We start from the raw sequence: 22,725 nt of genomic DNA on the forward strand, positions 1-22,725 counted from the left end.
TTCATGAGCCATGGGAGCAAGGGGTAGGCTGGGTCCCCAAGGATAACTATTGGCATTTCAACATCCCCAATGGTAATTTTCTGGTCTGGGAAGTAAGTCCCTTCTTGCAGCTGCTCGAACAGCCTGGAGGTCCTAAAAATGCGAGCGTCATGCACCTTTTCCAGCCATCCCACGTTGATGTCGGTGAAATGTTCCTTGTGATCCACCAGTGCTTGCAGCACCATTGAGAAGTACCCCTTGCAGTTTACATACTGATTGGCAAGGTGGTCTGGTGCCAAGATAGGGATATGCATTCCGTCTATTGCTCCACCACAATTAGGGAAACCTGTTGCAGCAAAGCCATCCACTATGACCTGCACATTTCCCAGAGTCACTACCCTTGATAACAGAAGGTCAGTGATTGCATTGGCTACTTTGATCACAGCAGTTGCCACAGTAGATTTGCACTCTCCAAATTGATTCCCGACTGACGGGTAGCAGTCAGGCATTGCAAGCTTCCACAGGGCTATTGCCACTCACTTCTCAACTGGCAGGGCAGCTCTCATCTTGGTATTCCTGCGCTTCAGGGCGGGGGAAAGCAACTCACAAAGTTCAAGGAAAGTGGCAGCCACTGTGAATCATCCTATACCCGCAACACTATGCGGTCCCACCAGTCTGTGCTTGTTTTCCGGGCCCAGAATTGGTGTTCCACTGTATCAGCCAGCCCCACTGCCGCCATGATGTCCCAATTGCCGTAGCCCGTGCTTTCAGGAATGTCTGTGTCCAGGTCCTCCTCACAATCGTCCTCATGCTGGAGTCTCTTAGCCAGGTCCTGCACATACTGCAGGATAATGCGCGAGATGTTTACAATGCTCACAACAGCAGCAGTGAGCTGAATGGGCTCCATGCTTGCCATGCTATGGCGTCTGCATGGGTAACCCAGGAAAACAGGTGCGAAACGATTGTCTGCCGTTGCTTTCACGGAGGGAGGGAAGGAGGGGAGACTGACGACATGTACCCAAAACCACCTGCGACAATGTTTTTGCCCCATCAGGCATTAGGAGCTTAACCCAGAATTCCAATGGGGAGCGGAGACTGTGGGAACTGTGGGATAGCTACCCACAGTGCACCACTCCGTGAGTCAATGCTAGCCACGGTATTGAGGACGCACTCCACCGATTTAATGTGCTTAGTGGGGACATACACAATCGGCTGTATACAATCGATTTCTAAAGATCGACTTCTATAAAATCAACCTAATTTCGTAGTGTAGACATACTCTTCGTGGAAGATATGCACCGGGGGCATCTCTAAAGAATGTGTATGGTGTTGAATGTTATAATGTGTCTAGTGAGTTTGTGGTTCCGGATTGTTAGCCCAATAAGAAGCTGGATATTAAGCCTCTTAAAGTAGCATTTTCCTTGAGGTTTCAGTGGTTGAGTTAGACCCGAGTCCCTCAATCTGCTGATGAGTACAGACTGTGACTAATTTGAATGGATACTAGGTAAAATTTTAATAAGTGACATAGGCTCCTAAATCCCATTGACTTTGAATGGGATTTAGATGCTTTTGAAATGTTGGCCTGCTAACTATATTGTAGTTGCATGGAAACAAATGCCCCATTTACTTTAGCAGTAATACTCTAAAAGCACATGTTTTAACAAATGCAAACATTTTAAAGTACCAATACATACAAGGAGTGTGATTCTTCAGGAAGTTATTGATTCATGTTATCTGAAATACTAATTAGGTGCAATGCTCAAGCAAGTAAACCCCCAACAGAAATCGAGGAAAAATCATGAACTTTTCCTGAAATGTCTTGTCCAAAGGGGTTCCATGGCATGTAAGACCTTCCCAGTTTGCACTCTGTTGGCAGATTGCTTTTATTTCTTTACATCAATTGATTCACAACTATCTGGCTGTCCTTGCAGGTCTTCTGTTACTTCTGTCTTCACTGTCCCTGTCCTGTTCCTTTGGTTTATTTGTTGCATTTCCTTGTTGCATCGTGCTTGAAATTAGGTGATTAGCCCTCTAAGGCAAGGGCTGTCTCTTGCTCTGTGTTTTTATGTAACATCTAGGTTCTGATCCTGATTTACAACCTCTGGGCTCTACTGTAATACGAATAATAAGTGAGAGTCAGGGAAATACATCTGCTTTGGTCATAGGGTGGGCAGGGGGAAGGGAGAGGGAGAAGAGGGGAGAGTACAAAGGGTTACAAATACCTTACAAATGAATGGTAAGCCCTTTTTTGGACATGGATCACATTTTATTTTATGTCAACAATGCAAAGGGCACAGGGATAGGATAAAGTGAAACAGTAAGGTGAGTCAGCACACTTCAAAATCTTTATAGCCTTTTTGTGTGTAAATGTCTTTGCAGGCCATCTATATATCAAACTAAAATAGATTAATGTGCTTCCGGCTGCTTCCCATCCTCCCCTGCTTTACAAGGCACAGGGGAAACACAGTTACCTTGTGCTTTGCTTGTTATAGATATAAGCAAAATGCCAAGGGTTTCTTCTCTGTGTCCCCTGACGAGTGGATTCAAATGTGTATAACCTGGTAAAAGCCTTGCTTCTTTGTAAAAATTTATACTGATGCTGGTACAACAGCCCATGTCACCTCTGATTTGTTCAGTTTTCAAACTGGAATTTTAAATCACCTGTGTTTTACTTTTGCTTTAGGGTTCGTTGGAGACATCTTAGGTCTCTACTGCCATTGGGGATGCTCAGCCCTTGAGAGCAAAGAAAATAAATAAAGAGACCTTTTGAGTTTCAGTTGTAACACTGGGGTCTCTTCTTGACTTCCTCAGCAAAAGCTTGTTCAGCAAATCACTAGAAAAAAAAATTGGGAAACCCTATGGCTTTGGCACTGTTGTCCCAATCCCTGCCAAATGTTGAGCCCACTTACATCAGGGCTGACATTGGCCAATGACTCTAAGGCTGTGTCTACACTACAGCCTATGTCGACAAAACTTACGTCGCTCAGGGGTGTGAATATTCCACTCTCCCTCCAGCAACATACATTACACCATCATAAGTGTATGATGGGGGGAGGGATAGCTCAGTGGTTTGAGCATTGGCCTGCTAAACCCAGGGTTGTGAGTTCAATCCTTGAGGGGGCCATTTGGGATCTGGGGCAAAAACTGGAGATTGGTCCTGCTTTGAGCAGGGGCCTGGACTAGATGACCTCCTGAGGTCTCTTCCAACCCTGATATTCTATGATTCTATGATAAGCGTTCATGTGCACAGCATTGTGTCAGCGGGAGAGCTTCTCCGGCCAACATGGCTTACGCTGCTCACGGAGACAGGGTTTTTATGCCAACGGGAGAGGTCTTGCCTTTCAGCATAGAGTATCTGCAGCAGCGCCGCTGTGTCCAAGGAACAAGACGTACCCCAAGGAACCATCTGTGTCCAAATAATCTGAAAAAAGCATTTATTTCAGCAGGGCGTTGGTGCCCTTGAGGATGTGGTGTGAAAAGTTCAAGCCTTGCTAAAGGGAACATGAAGATCTTGTCTCTTCCACCTTACCCTCTTGACACCTCAAGTAATTAAACCAAGAAAGGTTTTTCCCTGATGTCTTCATTCTAAAGAGGCTGCTTTAATTTTATACTTGATAGTTTCAATAAGGAACTAATGGGAATGGAATTGTTGTATTGACAGCAAGAATGTGACTCTTTTAGCTGTCACCTAAGGATTCACTCCATAATTCATGGGAAGGGGTGTGTAGGAGTCTGAGCAGGGTGTGAGATGGGTTTCTTTTGTCTGGTTTGAAAAACTCCAGTTTGAATCAGCTTTTGGTCTTGGTGATATGTTTTCTGGAACTGTTACATTGCTACAGCCTATAGTGTGGATGCAATTATACCAGTATCGCTTATGCCCTGTATTCCCAGTTATACCAGTATAGCTATATCGGGGTAAGCACTTTTATTTTGGTGTAAGTGTACCCACACTGGGGGAGTTGTCCTGCTACATTGGTATAATTAAGCAGCACAGCATCTGTGTGTAGAGGAGCCCTTGATCACATTCCTTCAAGTGGATGGGTGAGTGGGTGGAGGTGTGTCAAAGAGACTCAGTGCTTCAAAGTGCTGTTGTTTACTCTTCTGTTATTCACTGAAATATACATGAAAGTAAGAGAAAAGAGAAGCTTAAATCGTAGGTGACGTTGTCAGTGGGTTTCTACTCCATGTACCAGCAGCTATAGGAGTTGTTTATGTATTAAATTAAAAAAAATAATGCTATTACATTTAAAAATAATTAAACCAGGATCCTTTTGCACTGCCATATGAAACCAGTTCAACAGGGCTTTCACTCAAGAGAAATACACAGGGTATAAGCATATACTGTAGCCCCAACAAGAAGGTGTCTGATTGTAACTGGCCAAAACCAGTCAAATGCAATTTGGGAAGCTTTTCTTTCCCTTGTTTCCCTGACTAGTCCTTTCAGTAAGAGGTTTTTATTTTTTCTGGCTTTTGTATTCCTCATCACCACTCCCATGCCTTTAAATGAGGCTTTTCGTGTATGTGACATGGTCTCAGTCCTGTAATGCTGGGAAAATAAACTCCTGAGAGTTTTGGATTGTTTGTGTCATTAGAAACACAGAACTTGAGATTGGGGTAAGGAAAGGAAAAGACCTTTTTTCCTTTCCTGCTGTTCAAAGTGGGTAAGGACAAGACTGGCTGGTGTTCATGGGATTGGGATTCTTAATTTAAATATGGAGTATTTGCCTCTCCATCATTGGTCTGAATCCAACCCAGGTGGTAAGGACAGACAGTTACCATTGAACTGCAGTGTGGTCTCAGTCTAGCCCCAGTGGGTAGATATGTTCTTATCAATGTGACACCCTTTTGCGGAGTTTTGGCAAGAAGACCAAGAATTTGACTGGTTGGGAGAATCGGGTCAGTTCTGCACTACAAACGTTTCCCAGCATAGCTCGTCACTCATGGGTGTGATTAGTTTGTGACCTCTGACCAACACAGCTGTGTAGTGTAGATGCAGCTGTACCAAAAAAACGGCACTTTTGTTGGAATAGCTTATTTCACTGGGGGTGGGGGTGCATGGAATAAGCTATATCGACAAAAGTTTTTGCTGGTGTAGTCTGTGTCTACGCTAGGAGCACTTTGCTGGTATAATATACTGGCATAGCTCTACCAGCAAAGCGCTCCTAGCGTAGACCTTGCCTCACTTATCTTTTCCCTAGTGATGGTTCCTCCTGGTCTGGGCTGAGTTCTGCTGAATATGGCTTGCACTTCCACGGCCTCTGCAGTACCTGTTCTGTGAACAAATTTCTGTAAACAAATTTCAGTCTTCTGGGCTGCAAATCCAGCACTTTTCATATACCTAAAAAAATTCCCTTCCAGTTACCAAGTAAAAGGAAAGAAAAAAGAGCTGTGTGTTTCCAATAGAAATTCCACTTCTTCTATGAGTGGAGGCAGGCCAGGCCTTTGATTCTGGATCAGGGTTTAGGACCAATCCCAGATTTTCTGCCTCCAAGCCTGTAGAGAATGCAGACTTTAATCTGTTTTATCAAATAAAAAAATGTCTTAGGCAGGAACCTAGGAATGCTTTTTAATTTTATGGGTTTTTTTATATAGGTAAATTGTCAATATACATCAAATGAGACTAGCTATGTTAGAAATAGGGCAGCAAATCTGTGAGCCAACAGATGGCCTTTGGAAATTTTCTGTGGGAATTTCCCGATGCAGTTCGTGAGAACTAGCTGATAGAAAATGTATGTAATATGATCCTGCACATAGCAATACGCCTTGGTGCATTAATATCTGGGAATATGGGTGCAGGGAAGTGACCCCGCTTTGATGATTTAATAGAAGCTGGAAAACTATGATCTTTACTGAAAAGGTCAAAATCTTGTACTAAATCAGAATTTCCTCCTCCTGGTAGATATTCCTCAGGGATCAGGAATGTCTTCTGAGCCCACATCTTCAGCTTCTGAGCAGTCCCCCACTTCTCCAGGGTCTCCACGTTCTCTCCGCCTGCCTGAAAACCGCAGAACAAGAGATCGTTCTCCATCTCCCATGCGAGGTTACCTTATCCCAAGCCCCCTTCCAACTCGTCGGACCAGGACGTTTTCAGCGTGAGTATTAGGGGAGCAACGTGGGAGGAGGGAAGGACACCTATTGACATATGACCTCTTTTAATAGTGTTCTGTGAATCTGCACAAAAAACAAGTTTAATAGAGTTATTCAAGGTATATACTAGTTTTCCTGGTATAACTCTGTCCTTGTTGGGTTTGGCTGGATGCTGCGTTTGTGGGTTGCTTGAAGCTGTCTTACAAAGTGTGTGTGTGGTTGTGGTTGTTTTTAATTAGTTAAGACCCTGATCCTCCAGTGCAGTCTGCCTTGTCTTGATCCTTCACCCTCCATGACCCACCCATCCAGTACAGGCCCCTGAGGATTCTACCAAGACAAGGTGTATCCAGAGTGGCCTGGTGAAATAAATATTGCTGAAGTGTCTTCCCCAAAGAGGTCACAGTCTGGTCACTTTTGACCGAACGTATGACGTGGGCCTGTGATAAAGAGCAAATCCGTACAATACAACTGTGCTCCAAAGCCCACTGAAGGCAATGGGAGTCTTTCCCTTGATTTCAATTAACTTTGGATCAGGCTGTAAGTGGTCCAGTAAAGGATATTACCTCACACAGCTTGTCTCTCTAATATTCTGGGATCCACACGAGTACAACTACACTGCATATATATAATATGAAGCTGTTTTCAGCCATTGGACCCCAATCCTGGAATGAGGTCTTTATGGGAGCAGGGGTCTGTCCAAGCAGACCTCACAGTAAAATGCTACATCACTAAGACCTCAGTCTTTCAGTTTGTCTATATTTTAAATGCTTCTGCATCTAGTTGGCTTGTTATGTTTGTCAGCTGTGTTTTGCTGCTGTGTAACCCAGCTTCTCTTGTCAGAAATTAACATTACTGATTCATAGGAGAATTAAGATTGAGGTTATTTATATTAGCAGTTGTGTTCAAAGTGAGTTTTAAAAAAAACAACAGCCACTCCAGAAGAGGTGAACTTAACATGATGTTAATTACAAAATACTTCAGTTGCTCTGAACCTTTATAATGGACCATTTATGGTTTTAAAAAAACCTCATGAGGTGCTTGCCCAGTTTGATGTCTGGGCTTGATGTGACCTTGAAACATACCTAGGGTTAGACTTTTCCTATGACTAAATTATAGACTCTAACTATCAGTCATTAATCTCCACTCCAGCTCTTAAAGACTTAGGGTGTTTGTTTTTTTTGTTTGTTTTTTTGGAGGGTGGGGGAGCTCCTGCGATTCTCTAATCACTGTTAATTGTCAGAATCTTGCTGATTTGGTAACTCTGAAAATTAAAACAGCTGTTAATTTTGATTGCCCTTTTTAAACAAAAGGAGCTCTAAGCCAGTTCAGAGTCCTAAGCTGTATGGAAAGAAAGACTGTGGTGGCAAACATCTTGTTGCACCAGTTAGATCTTTTAAATTCATTTCTGATGCATGTGACCTGAAATTCTCCACTTTCAGTTGGTTCATTACAGATTTGAAGTCTTCTCCTATAATCACTGTAGGGAGGAGTGCTTATTTCCCTGAATAGGCTGATTTGAAGTCAATGGATTACTCAGGGCAGTAAGTGTTATACCCAGTAATAAATACTCACAGGATCAGGCCCTTAGTTCACTTTTGGAGGTAGAAATAAAGTTATTCGTGGACACTTTTTTCAATATGTATGTGGTTATTTAAATTTTCTGTCCGGTTTTCTGGGGCTTGTGGCTTTAAATGAGTGATTCAGGAACAGAGCAGATTTTCTTCTAAGAGATTTTTCAATTCACTCATATCTAAATGCAGGATAAGGATAGGGTAAGTGCAGGGTCCTGCACTTAGGACGGAAGAATCCCATGCACCGCTACAGACTAGGGACCGAATGGCTAGGCAGCAGTTCTGCGGAAAAGGACCTAGGGGTGACAGTGGACGAGAAGCTGGATATGAGTCAGCAGTGTGCCCTTGTTGCCAAGAAGGCCAATGGCATTTTGGGATGTATAAGTAGGGGCATAGCGAGCAGATCGAGGGACGTGATCGTTCCTCTCTATTCGACATTGGTGAGGCCTCATCTGAAGTACTGTGTCCAGTTTTGGGCCCCACACTTCAAGAAGGATGTGGATAAATGGGAGAGAGTCCAGCGAAGGGCAACAAAAATGATTAGGGGTCTGGAACACATGAGTTATGAGGAGAGGCTGAGGGAGCTGGGATTGTTTAGCCTGCAGAAGAGAAGAATGAGGGGGGATTTGATAGCTGCTTTCAACTACCTGAAAGGGGGTTCCAAAGAGGATGGCTCTAGACTGTTCTCAATGGTAGCAGATGACAGAACGAGGAGTAATGGTCTCAAGTTGCAGTGGGGGAGGTTTAGATTGGATATTAGGAAAAACTTTTTCACTAAGAGGGTGGTGAAACACTGGAATGCGTTACCTAGGGAGGTGGTAGAATCTCCTTCCTTAGAGGTTTTTAAGGTCAGGCTTGACAAAGCCCTGGCTGGGATGATTTAACTGGGATTTGGTCCTGCTTCGAGCAGGGGGTTGGACTAGATGACCTTCTGGGGTCCCTTCCAACCCTTATATTCTATGATTCTATGAAATAAACCCTCTGAAAGTGACCTACATTGTGAAAATTAGGGCTTGTCTAAGTGGCAATACAAATGACTTACTGGGGGTTAGCCAGCTCATAATAGCATCCAGCCAGCAGCTCAGAAATGAGAGAGAATCGGCTACAGTGCGAGCAAGGAAGAGGTCAGAAGGGCTGTTGACAAACTGAAACGCTACGTTCCCACCTCCTGCCAACTTTCGATTGGGTTCCACATGGTGGCAGCAGCACAACAAACAAACAAACAAACAAACAAACAGTACCACAGAATCAGGCACAAAGTGCCGGACTACAGCACCAGCATAGATCTATATTGATTTTGATCCATTTTCAAAGGCCATTGGGTGCTAGATAAGATGTGTGTAGCATATCATACTGTATGTTAAAATAGTTTGCACAGAGAGACATGTTAGTGGCGTGTGACTGAACATTTGGACTGTTGTATTCAGTGTGGATGGTATTCTCTAGCTCTGGTGTTGGTGGAAGCCCACATATAACTGAACATGAACTGCTTATTTGTGTCCCTCTCCCTATGCAGGACCGTGCGGGCCTCTGAAGGCCCTGTCTATAAAGGAGTCTGTAAATGCTTCTGTCGCTCCAAAGGCCATGGCTTCATTACTCCTGCAGATGGAGGGCCAGACATCTTTGTACACATTTCTGAGTAAGTCTTTCAAGTTGGATGTTGTAATTTACAGCTGATTGGCAATCTCCTTTCCTCTCTTTCCCCCCCTCCCATTACTCAGGTTATAAAGGGGTCTGTGTTGTGAAACTTTAACCTCAGTGCAGAAAAATATGCAAATATTATGGAAAGTAGTAGGCTAATCTGGTTATTGAGCAATACTATAAAGTCATAGATTTTTAGGCCAGAAGGGACTATTAGATCATTTAGCCTGACCTTCTGTATGTCACAGGCCTTTACATTTCACCCAGTGTGTTCTGCATTGAGTCCAATTACTTGTGTTTGATTAAAACATACCTTCCAGAAAGGCCAAGAGCTGCCAATTTTCATTCACTTTTTTCCCTCTTAAGTTTTCTTCCCAATCAATTTCTTCCCTCACCTTTGGGAAATTAGCCCTTTTGAAGCATCAAGTATCTATATTACTGATTGTCTTCTGTTTGCCCACAATAAATGTAATCAGATCGTGATCACTGGTCCCTAGGTAACCGCCAATTTCCAGGCCAGTGGTTAGTTCATTGTCATTTGTCATAATGAAGTTCAAAATCAAATTAACTTGTATTGGGTGCAATACCCTTTTTGTTAAAAAATTATCATCTATGATTTTTAGAAACTCCAAGTGATGTTTCCTACTGGCTTCATGAGACCTCCAGAATGGAGGTCATGGGACCTCCAATTTTTAAAAAGGGCTCCGGAGGTGATTCTAGGAATTATAGGCCAGTAAGCCTGATTTCAGTACTGGGAAAACTGGTCGAAACAATAGTAAAGAACAGAATTGTCAGACACATAGATGAACATAATTTATTGGGGAAGAGTTAACATGTTTTTTGTAAATGGAAATCATGCCACACCAATCTACTAGAATTCTTTGAGGGGGTGGAGAAGCATGTGGGCAAGGGGGATCCAGTGAATATAGTGTACTTAGATTTTCAGAAAGCCTTTGACAAGGTCCCTCACCAAAGGCTCTTAAGCAAAGTAAGATGTCATGGGATAAGAGGGAAGGTCCTCTCATGGATTGGTAACTGGTTAAAAGATAGGAAACAAAGGAGAGGAATAAATGGTCAGTTTTCAGAATGGAGAGAGGTAAATAGTGGTGTCCCCCAGGGGTCTGTACTGGGCCCAGTCCTATTCAACATATTCATAAATGATCTGGAAAAAGGGGTAAACAGTGAGGTGGCAAAATTTGCAGATGAAACAAAACTACTCAAGATAGTTAAGTCCCAGGCAGACTGCGAAGAGCTACAGAAGGATCTCTCAAAACTGGGTGACTGGGCAACAAAATGGCAGATGAAATTAAATGTTGATATGTGCAAAGTAATGCACATTGGAAAACAGAATCCCAACTATAAATATAAAATGATGGTGTCTAAATTAGCTGTTACCACTCAAGAAAGGGGGGAGGGATAGCTCAGTGGTTTGAAAATTGGCCTTCTAACCCAGGGTTGTGAGTTCAATCCTTAAGGGGGCCATTTAGGGATCTGGAGCAAAAATTGGGGATTGGTCCTGCTTTGAGCAGGGGGTTGGACTAGATGACCTCCTGAGGTCCCTTCCAACCCTGATATTCTATGATTCTATGATCTTGGGGTCATTGTGGATACTTCTCTGAAAACATCCACTCAATGTGCAGCAGCAGTCAAAAAAGCAAACAAAATGTTGGGAATCATTAAGAAAGGGATAGATAATAAGACAGAAAATATCATATTACCTCTAAATAAATCCAGGGTACACCCACATCTTGAATACTGTGTGCAGATGTGGTTGCCCCATCTCAAATAAGATATATTGGAATTGGAAAAGGTTCAGAAAAGGGCTACAAAAATGATTAGGGGCATGGAACAGCTTCCGTATTAGGAATGATTAAAAAGACTGGGACTTTTCGGCTTGGAAAAGAGATGACTCTGGGGGGATTATGATAGAGGTCTATAAAATCATGACTGGTGTGGAGAAAGTAAATAAGGAAGTGTTATTTACTCCTTCTTATAACACAAGAACTAGGGGTCACCAAATGAAATTAATAGGCAGCAGGTTTAAAACAAAAGGAAGGATTTTTTCACACAACACACAGTCAACCTATGGAACTCCTTGCCAGAGGATGTTCTGAAGGCCAAGACTATAGCAGGGTTCAAAAAAGAACTAGATGAATTCATGCAGGATGGGCAGGGATGGTGTCCCTACCCTCTGTTTGCTAGATGCTGAGAATGGGTGACAGGGGATGGATCACTTGATGATTACCTGTTCTTTTCATTCCCTCTGGGGCACTTGGGGTTGGCCATTGTCAGAAGACAGGATACTGGGCTAGATGGACCTTTGGTCTGGCCCAGTAGGGCCGTTCTTGTGTTCTTATGTTGTGCTTATATGGTGCCCATATTGGTGCCCAGCAGCATCACAGGTTTTCTTTACAGATGAGTGTTTAAGGAGTAATTTATCCTGCTCTCTGGGTTGATTTGGTGGCCTGTAACAAGCCTCCACTAGTAGCCTTCCTTGGGTTTTGTGAGTTAGCAATTGATCCATGTGCATTCAAGGTCCTGTAGTTCTTAGTTATCAGTGATCCTAAAACAGGTGATAGTGTCTTTAACGTAGAGTGACCCTATCCTCCCCAGCTCTTTTACCCACTCTCTCCTTCCTGAGCAGGTTATAACTGATGATTTTAACATTGCAATCATGTGAAATATCCCACCAGCTATCAGGAATACCAGTAACCGCAATTTTTTTCTCATCAATGAGAACTACCTGTTCCTCTCACTTGTGTCCCACACACCTAGCATTGGTATATAAGCAACTGAAAAATTTCTTCTCTTCACATCCTTTCCATATTGGTTCAATTTGTTCAAACACATGGAGTTTGAGATTGTACCGTGTTTGCCTCCTCAGCACCTCCCCTTGTGTTGATCCTTCAGTAATTCTTTGTTTAAATATGGGCGCTTATTTACTCTGGCTCCACCTGGCTCCTATTTCAGTGATACTGGTGGTGTAGAAGTTGGAGCAAGTGCAGTTCTTGATAAATATGTACCACTTCGATAATGCAGTGTCATGTGCATTATTAACCTCCCCTACGCCTGCCAGACTTGCAAACAATGCATGTGCTCTTGAAAACGTATCTCTGGGTGAAGTGCTTTTCTGCTGGAGCTCTTCACTGCACTGGCCCCAGTAGTGAGTGTCTGCAGGTTCAAGCCCCACTGATGGTGGTGGTCATGATTTATTTGTATTTCAGGAGTGCCTAGAGGTCTCAACTTAGATTGGGGCCTCATGCTAGGCTCAGTTTGGCTCTGCACAAACACATTGGAAAAGATGACCCCTGCCCTGAAAAGCTTACAGTTGAAATAGAGAGGGCAGAGACAGAGTGGGAGGGTAGCAGGCAGGCTATTGGCAAAGATGGGAAGTGAACATCGGTCTCCTGAATCCCAGTCTAGTGCCTTATCTACTGAACCACCCTGCCTCTCATTTGTGTTTTCCTGAGTAATTTCAGGATTGGCTCTTTTTGCCTGATGATCCCACTATTACTGGTGTCCAGTTTTTCTGAATGCATCATGGTCTGATGCAGAGTTGCTTTATGTTTTCCTACCAAATACTGTTTTATAAGCAGGTTAGCAAGTTTAACACTTCCAAGTTTTGTGGGACTGGAAGGCTGTATATGTCTAGGGTCTAACTCTTCTCTCATTGAAGTAAGTGGGAGTTTTTCCATTGATATTAATAAGAACAGGATTGGGCCTTTAGTTTAAATGTTCAGTTTCAGATCTGCAGTTTTAAAATAGTTGACATTTCCCTCCCTCTTATTAATATGTGCAATTACCAAAGTGTTGAAGATTTCAACAAGTTCTGTGTTCTTTAATTATTCTGAAGTATGGTTCAGGTAGGTGGAAATAGCTTTTGTGGTTGAAAGTGAATGGAAGTGTCACTGTCTCTTTCTTCTGACACCAGGCAGTGCAGAAATGATTTAATAACTCTTTGCTTTTCAGCATCTTGCATTGGGAATTAGAAACACTGTTCTTCATTAATGGGCATTGCTCATTTCAGGAGCGTTGTATAACCCATAATGGCTCAGTAGATTCTAATGACTCAGTTATCATTATATAGTGTCACTTTCAACATACGATCTGTGTTTACAGGGGTTCACTTCTTCTGTGTGTTTTTCAGCCTCCAGCCTCTCTCACGTGAGATTTGACTAGGAGTGGCATGAAACTGGTTGACCAGGTTTGCAGCACAGACATTTTGAAACAAAACTTGAATCCTTTATCTGCACTCACCAACTTTAGGGGGTTAGATAAAAAGGGACCCCACTGAATTTTGCTCATCTCTACAATGCGGGAAGCTCAGTGGATATTCTAAATAGCAAGTGTTAATCTGGCTGCTTCTCACCGCAGATGAACATTACTTTAACTTAAAACCAGAAGCCCTGATTTTAAGGTAAAGAAATGCAGTGTAATGCTTGGGATTTTGTTTTGTTTTTCCTGAGCAACTTTGGTAAGATTGTCTGATCCTCTTTTATTTGCTCCCACAGCTGTGAGGAATAGCAAGGTTACGTTTCAGTGCAAATGTGTCTCATAAGTCCATCGAACTAAAAGTATCTCATCAAATTAAACCATTCTTCTGTCTGTTTTACCTACCGTTGTAACAAGTAACTCCTAAGTTTACTAGAGTTGAAAGAGATCAGAGGGGAGAAGTTCTCTGGTTCAGTTTGTTTTTACTTTGATAGCACTTGTGTATATTCGGTTTCACTCTTTCTCCTGGTACAGGCAGTCAGGCCCTGATCCTGCAAACTGTTCAGCTTGGGCAGAACTTGAGGCCCATGTGGAGCCCGGTAGTAGTGGTACCCACAGCAGGTGTGTGGTGTAATTTCCCTTTGGAAGCATTTCTGAAATGATGACTCTCAGTAGTGTCTGATGTGAAAACTCAGTATTGTCTGATATGTAACCAAACCAAAGGCTGATCCACAAAACTCGTGGTGTCTACTTTTTCTGGCCTTCTGCATTAAGTATTGATTCCAGAAAACCAAGTACCTTTATTGAAAAGCTTCCTTGAGATTATTGGAAAGGCTTAATTTTATTATAATGAAAAGTAATTAAACTAGAAAGACGTTATGGCCCACCAAGTGCTGTAAGGTTTTCATGCACTTTGTCATTGTTTAGAGCTGGGCTTGAAAAATCCACTTCCCAATGGGGGTATGAAACTTTCCCTGGCAGGGTCTTCTAATCCCTTCTCTTCTCTAACCACAAGGTAGTGCTTTAAAATGAACCAGTATCTCCAAGGTAACGGTGTTATTATAGCAGCAATGATTATAGCAAATTTTCTGTCCTTGTGAATATCCTATCTCCATTGTTTTGATTTCATAGCCAGCAATTTAATGGGGGCTAACGGAGGCTCACATAAATGCTGGGTTCTTGACTGTCATTGAAGCATAACAACTCATATGACTGTAATTTATTCTTTGTTCTCCATCTGTCCTTCCCAAAAAGACTGGGCGCAGTTCCTGATGGATGACGATCTGAGGGCTTTGAAGCTTTTGTGTGGTAGTCAATAGTAGAGGCGATCCCTGCAGAGCTTGCTTGTCAGCAGTTTCCCAAACCATCCTGCTGGTGCAGGACAGAATAGCCAGGGAAGTGTGTGGAAGAGAACAAGACAAGCTGCTGCATAGTACATGTGCGCTGCTGGTCCCTTGGGGCTGGGGAGTGCTCATGGTGATGGTTGCTAGTGTTCTAGTGAGCATTAGGGAGCACGCAGTGAAGGCTTGTTTATTGCCCAACCCTGTACATGCAGAGCAGGATTTGGCCCTAAACTGGCTTGACTATAGAGGTGAGACTGGAAGCTAGCTCATCAGAGCATGTTAACAAGTGAATGAACCATCTGCTTCAGAAAACACCATTGTAGGAGCAGCTGATCCCATGGAATGGGAAAGTGATGTATCTTGCTTCTGTGGCTTTCTGCAGTTTATTAGAACTTGGCTCCAATGAGGAACGGATGCACTGCAGAGACCTTCACACTGTCCTTCAGGCTGGAATATCCTGACCACAGTGTTAGTGAACCAGTTCTCAGAACTGGTTCTCTGTTTGCACTCCCTACTCTTACCTCTCTCCCCGCCTCTCTGCATCATAAACAGCCCTTGCAGAGATTCCCTGGCTTGTTGTAGTTTCCTAATGTATTGGGGCATGAGTTCTGGAAGAACTAGGTTCATTACGTCCGTAACTAAGGATGCTATATTAGCCAGAAACAGTTTGTAAATGGGGATATCCTGGGATGCATTTTCATTTCAGGCCACACATTCATACGTCTGCTATCAGAAGAGATTACTGAAAGGCAAGAGTTTTACTTTGGGCCATGACATCCCCCTTTTACATCTAGATGTCACACTCCTGTTGCATGAAGGAAATCAGACATTGCCTTTGTTACCCTTCCAGGCTCTTTGGCAAGAATATAGGGATTATCTTTTTCAAACTCCTCTTTGACTTGCTATCAGTTGAGTTGCAAGACCAGCATCTTGCCTTAACACTCTTTGGGCTTTTCTTGTACCTGTAGAGTGGGGTATAAAATCATGTATTGGAGACATGAGAAGTAGTAATTTTTCTCCGGAAGGTGAGTCTAGTTCTGAGCTGAGGGACAGAATTGAAAGTGAATATTCCAGCAAAAGAATCGAAGCTTCAGCACCAAGGGAACTCGCAGTGCAACAGCTCTGAAATTGTCTTGAATGGAGAATGTTTCTTTGCTTATTGGAATCTGCCAGTTTAGAACCTCATTGAGGTAAGCCTGGCAAGTGTGACTGTATCCCTTAAACAACAGAGAGCTAGCAGGCTTATACTGTGGTGTGATTCCTCTTAAAGCACCTAACCTGGCCATGGTCTTTCTCACTGCTTTTCAAGTTTGAAGTATTTGTATTAGCAGGGGTTTGTCCAAGTGCACAGGTCATAATGTTTGATTGAGCGCTCAGAACTTCTGTGGAAGCAAAAAATGAGGACTCGGCAGTGAGTTGAAGTGATGCTTTGTACAAAACACGTGTTGTTAATGGCTACATACCATCTGTTGCTGTGCACCAGTAATGAAATCTGTTCATGTTAAACTATAATTCCATGGAGTTGCCATCCCATTGCTATACCGTATGAACATGCCCAAAGGTGGACCAAGCATCCCTTTGGATTTTTATAGCCTGTTTTAGACACTCTCTCTCTCTCTCTCTCTCTCCTGTTTCTCTGTTCCATGAAACACATTAGCTGAGTCACAGGTTGGATTTTATCGTTTGAATATCCCAAGTGACTTTTTGAGTGGCAAAAGGAAGCAGAGAGCTGCTCTGCACAGCCCTGCCTCTGTTACATTTTAAAAGGAGATGGTCCTGAACAATATTCCCCAGTCGGACCTCTTGTCTTCTTAACCCTCTGCCCACTGGAATCTTGGGGTGTTGAAAATCCAGATCTGATTGTTCTGATTTGAGTCCATTGCTGGTTCTAAAGTACCACAGGCAGGCTGTGGCTTTGCCTAGCCCAGAGCTGCAGTCCGTCTTCTTCCCACACTGCCAGTCAGATGGGTTGCTTTCATTGGTATACTGAAATATCCAAAGCAGGATCTGTTATGGCAGGTAGAACTAGCTCCTACAGGAAGAGGGGGAACAAATCATTCAATGTTATTTGGAGGGGTATGGAAATGAGCAAATTAGTGAGCAGGATTTTCCGTAGGTTTTTCTGCCATTCATGTATTTTCACACATAATACTAATGCAAAGTGGACTTCCCATTGAAAACTACAACAGTATGTGTCCACAATGATGTTGATGATAACCCAAACCTAGACCCCGGTCTGCTGCATCCCAAGTAGCCAAGAGAAAAGATGAGTTTTGTGGCATGTTCTGGGGGCTGACAATTCTGTGGCTTGGTCCAAGGATAGGATAGCAACTACAGTGTCTCACATGGGCAAACAGGCAGCTATTGAGGTAGCCAGACCCCAAACCATTTGGGCCTTCTTGGGCCAAAACCATGGCTGAGCACTGGTGTCATGTTCTCTGTGTGGTGCGCTGCTTAAGAATGTGGCATGCCTGACTAATCTAATTGCCTTCTATGACGAGATAACTGGCTCTGTGGATGAGGGGAAAGCGGTGGACGTGTTGTTCCTTGATTTTAGCAAAGCTTTTGACACGGTCTACCACAGTATTCTTGCGAGCAAGTTAAAGAAGTTTGGCTGGATGAATGGACTATAAAGTGGATAGAAAGTTGGCTAGATTGTCGGGCTCATGATCAATGGCTCCATGTCTAGTTGGCAGCCGGTATCAAGTGGAGTGCCTCAAGGGTCGGTCCTCGGGCCGGTTTTGTTCAATATCTTCATAAATGATCTGGAGGATGGTGTGGATTGCACACTCAGCAAGTTTGCAGATGACACTAAACTGGGAGGAGAGATAGATATGCTGGAGGGTAGGGATAGGAGGGACCTAGACAAATTAGAGGATTGGGCCAAAAGAAATCTGATGAGGTTCAACAAGGACAAGTGCAGACTCCTGCACTTAGGACGGAAGAATCCCATGCACCAGTCCAGACTGGGGACCGAATGGCTCGGCAGCAGTTCTGGACGAGGGGTTACAGTGGACGAGAAGCTGCATATGAGTCCACAGCCCTTGTTGCCAAGAAAGCCAATGGCATTTTGGGATGTATATGTAGGGGCATTGCCAGCAGACCGAGGGACGTGATAGTTCCCCTCTATTCGACACTGGTGAGACATCTGGAGTACTGTGTCCAGTTTTGGGCTCCACACTACAAGAAGGATGTGGAAAAATTGGAAAGAGTCCAGCGGAGGGCAACAAAAATGATTAGGGGACTGGAACACATGACTTATGAGGAGAGGCTGAGGGAACTGGGATTGTTTAGTCTGCGGAAGAGAAGAATGAGGGGGGATTTGATAGCTGCTTTCAACTACCTGAAAGGGGGTTCCAAAGAGGATGGATCTAGACTGTTCTCAGTGGTAGCTGATGACAGAACAAGGAGTAATGGTCTCAAGTTGCAGTTGGGGAGGTTTAGGTTGGATATTAGGAAAAACTTTTTCACTGGGAGGGTGGTGAAACACTGGAATGGGTTACCTAGAGAGGTGGTGGAATCTCCTTCCTTAGAGGTTTTTAAGGTCAGGCTTGACAAAGCCCTGGCTGGGATGATTTAGTTGGGGATTGGTCCTGCTTTGAGCAGGGGGTTGGACTAGATGACCTCCTGAGGTCCCTTCCAACACTGATATTCTATGATTCTATGACTTCATCTTGCAGGTGGCCTCATGATGCAGCCCCACCTTGGACGTGTACATGCAGAGAGCTTGTTCTAAAATCTAGGCACTTATCCTGTGAAAGTTCTGTCCTTCATGCTCATGAGTGTTCTGCTATTGGTCATCAGTTTCCTGCTTCTAGTTCAATATCACTGTTACGAAGGTGGGACGTAACTGGCATGGAACAGGCATTCTCTTCGGTAGCTAGGGACAGTCTCATAGATGGTTTTGAATATCAGGACATGGACAGTCTGTTCACTAGAGAGCTGACACCAAGAGCTGGGAATCAGGGTGAAATATGTCTCTGGAGACTGCTTCGCTTCGTACCATTTGGAGCTTTTTCCGGGGTTGTGGCTTTATTCAGTGGCATCAAGTGTAGGTTTCTTTGGAATTGTGGCTCGTAGAACGAACCATTGATTATTTAGCAGGGAGCTCTGTTGTTGTTATTGAACCTTCCCCAGGTGCAAGGTCTGCTTCACAGTGGTAGGGCAGAAATCCTGCAAAAGTTCCAAGGTTTCTCTTTGTGTTGTTGGCTCAAACTCCATTAAGGAAGGTGGATTGAGCAACTCTCTCTTTTTGTCTTGGCTTCCATGGCCCCTTGTTAGGTCATCCCCTCTTTTGTTGATTGCAAGACTGGAGCAGTTTGCCTGGGACTGAAGTTATCTGAAGGCATTCAGGTTTGATAACCCAGGTTAGCTCTACTGGTGTCTCCTGTCTTGCTACTCAATAAAAATATTAGTGTTGTAGGGGTATTAAATGAGTTACAAAGTGTGCAAGATACACAGATCTTAGAAGCATTGAAACTAGCTATCTAGGGCAACTCTCGGCCATGCAGGATTGTTCCTTCTGACATATTTTGACCACACTGAAAACACTTACACTAAAAGGTTTCCCTTTGACTTTGTCTTTGTCCCTGGAGGGCTAACTAGAGCTTTACTGATATGAATAGCAACTCTGAGACTGTAACATTCCATATTTAGACAATTTTTTAATAAGAGCCCCTCCTTCGATTCATGTGCAGGCCTCCCTAAAAATAGTGCAGTATAAGATACTCACAATCATCACAATGGTATTGTGATGGGAAACGAGAGTTGCCAGATAGCATAAAACTTAATATACATGCTCTCAGTTCTACCCGGAGTCAGGAACAACATTTTCTATTTTAATATTTTTGGCTGAGATTTTTCAAAGTCCCCTAAGGGATTTAGATGCAGAATTCAATTTAAAATTAAAGGCAGTTGGTGTCCAAATCCCTTAAGTAGCTTTGGACAAACTCAGCCTTATTTTCAAATATTCATCAGTCCATAAGAACAAGACATCTTTGTGTTTTAGCCTCCTAGCAGATCCTCTACTAGATTACATCTATAATCTGCATTGCATTTAATGCAAACGTAGTCAAAAAGAAAACAGCTATCACATACTGAAACACTTTGATTCTTTTTGCTTAGTTTATCTGATCTCTTCAAGTTCACTTGATTTCCAAAACTAAACTTATGCTCCCGCCTGTAACTCAAAGAAGGGTTTCAAAACAACCTTTGAATTATTCCTTCATCTTAGACTCCATCACTCAATGCGTTTTTCCACTCCCTCTCTACTGCTGATTTGTCATCTTTCCCATAGCTATATAGTTTTCTTTTTGCCACCAATGGAGAGACTAATCCAGCTCGAACATTGCTTGCTCTTTAACATCAAAACATCATTTAACCATGTCACAAGGCAGGAGCAATTCTCTGTCCAGTGTTTTGCAGCCTGTTTGTGTACTGTGGACACAAAGTTAACATTGCCATATCCAGTGAGACACGCAGTGGGAAGATGCAGGGGAAAGAATCTCCATTCAGTAGGAAGCCAAGCGCATCAGTGTGTGAGAAATGAAATCTGTCTGCAGCCCTGGGCCATTCTTGCTGGGTCAAAAGGATTGTCCTGTTTTTGATCAAGTAACTCTATGTCAACAGGAAGGGGAAGGGGAAGATGTGAGGCAGAGAAGCATTAGAGGGAGGAAGCACTTAGAGCCTTTCTAGGGTGGAGTGAGATTTTTCTCATAAACTTCAGTCTCCTGGCATGTCGGTTTGTATAAGGTTAGAAGACAAGCACAAAATTGATGCAGTCAACATAATGCTCAAACATTTCCTGCCTCTCTTACTAACAATAGCGTAGATTAAACTGAAACTGGACGATGGTTCCAGGGGTCTAAGGACAGCCCACTGTAAAACTTTCATCATACGGGCTGGACACTTGCTGTTCTTACTGGTTGGGCATACTCACAGAGACCTCCATTTTGGAGTACGGTCACCAGGAGTTAATTTTGCCTTGAACAGCATGCCAAGGCAGTTCAGAGCAGAATTAGGATTTTTAGGATCATACTGGTAAAATGTAAATGGATTCTAACATTGTGGAAGGAGAAAGCAGCAACTAGCTTTGTCCATTGGGTTAATTAACTTAAAAGAGCTTGGGTCAGAGTAAGTCCAGCTTTATTAAACTGACAATTTATGGATTACAATGATGCCAGCTTCTTGTTCTCTGTGTGGGCTCCCAGTGGGCGAATAGCTGTGTGGATAGAAAAGGTAAGATGGTAATGGAGAGCATAACCTTCAGCCTCTGTACCCATCCCATTCACTCTTCTCCCTAAGACATAGTCTGCACTGCAGGCAGGTGCAGCTCTCATGTTATGTGCATGTTGGTGCACATGCTCTGGATGATTAGGAAAAGCTTTCTGTTAATGTGCCCCTGGTTTCCCTTTCATCTCGAGAGCTAGCCACATACATGTAACTATACGTATCATTCAGATTTTCTCGCTAGTCAAACATCAGTACAAAATAATAAACCAATAGATGTTACCACTGAGGGTAATCTTTTTTCTTTTTTTTTCCACTCTGCTTGGCCAAGAACACAAGAGACTTGATTGCTTGCTCTAATGTTCGTGTACTTAGCACGTTGCTGCTGTGTTCAGGGTTTGCAGGAGGCAGTTAAAATCCTTTCCGTCTAAGGCTAGTTGTCAGTGTCTCTTTTGAATGCCTCAGCATGCACAGAGTTTAGATCGATGTCACCTGCGTTCAGAAAAGTTTTTAAAGCGAAAGCTGACCCCATTTGCGGAGCAGCTCCTTCAGCCAAACCGACGACAAGGCTTGGGAATGGCACCAGTTTGGATTGAAGCCTGTAAAGCAGTGATGTGACTGCATGCGCTCAGCACCTAGCATGCGTGTGTCAGTGAGATGGAGGTGCTTTTGGCTGTCGGGATGATGAATAGATGCTGCTTTGTTTCCAATCCTTTCTAACTCTGCAGCTGTTGCTTTATAAAACGTTGCCTGGAGTTGGCAGAGTGTGTTTGAAGCCCCATGGGAAAGAATGCATCACTGCTCTTTGCTCCATTGCTTCCACTGGTACAGGTTGACCATATCTTTTCTACTTATATTTTCTGTATGCAGGTGATGGAGTCTTGAATTAATGTTTTTGGTCACTGTTTTAGGTATTTTATTCTGTCACCTGGAGTCCCTTACCAGGGGGCTGTGTGTATTTAGTGGTTGTGCACCAGTGCCTTTCACTGAATGGCATTTGGTCTGCTCAGGTGCATCTCTAAGCCCCAGGGACATTGGCGGACAAAAGAGAGTGTGAGTTTTGTTGCCAGTAATAGCTAACGGGGATTCTCTGTTGGCCCAAATAATAGAAGCCTATGGGCTGTTTGGAGCTGATGGTCCTCAGGTTTGTTCCTCCTGCACATGCATGATAGGGTGTGACAGTGGAGTTATAGCAAAGCTGCTGATTTTGTTACAGCTTATGGGCAATTGGCATTCACCGTTGTGCCCAGACTACATCTGGGATAGCATGGCCCAGTGCTGAGTCCTTTAGGTAAGTTATATTCCCCTCAGGTACTTATTGTAAAAATGCCATCCCCAGACGGGTAGTGATGAGTGGAACATGAGTCTTCTGTTTGAATGACTCAGGCTGATTCATATCAGGCTTATCATCTCTAAGAGTATGGCTACACTGCAGTAAAACCCCTGTGGCTGGCCCGCATCAGCTGACATGGGCTGTGGGACTATAAAATTTCAGTGTAGATGTTCACGCTTGGGCTGGCTCTGGGACCTGCAAGTGGGGAGGGTCCTAGAGCCTGGGCGCCAGCCCAAGGCTAAATGTCTACGCTGTAGTTTTGTAGCCCCAGAGCCCAAGCCCCACATGGGCCAGCCGCAGGAGTTAAATTACAATGTAGATATACCCCTTG

General features: G+C 43.5%; 1 protein-coding gene across 1 annotated transcript in view; it reads left to right on the plus strand.

Annotated features, from left to right (window-relative positions):
• Positions 1-22,725, plus strand: part of CARHSP1 (calcium regulated heat stable protein 1) — a 57,931-nt gene that overhangs the window by 29,927 nt on the left and 5,279 nt on the right. The window contains exons 2-3 of the mRNA XM_048867258.2: positions 5,879-6,071; positions 9,154-9,276. Of these exons, the coding sequence (XP_048723215.1) occupies positions 5,899-6,071; positions 9,154-9,276 (296 nt within the window). The 5' untranslated portion in view covers positions 5,879-5,898. The remainder of the gene's footprint in view (positions 1-5,878; positions 6,072-9,153; positions 9,277-22,725) is intronic.

Source organism: Caretta caretta, chromosome 10 (assembly GCF_965140235.1).
Source record: "Caretta caretta isolate rCarCar2 chromosome 10, rCarCar1.hap1, whole genome shotgun sequence".
In the NCBI taxonomy this organism is placed as follows: Eukaryota; Metazoa; Chordata; order Testudines; family Cheloniidae; genus Caretta; species Caretta caretta.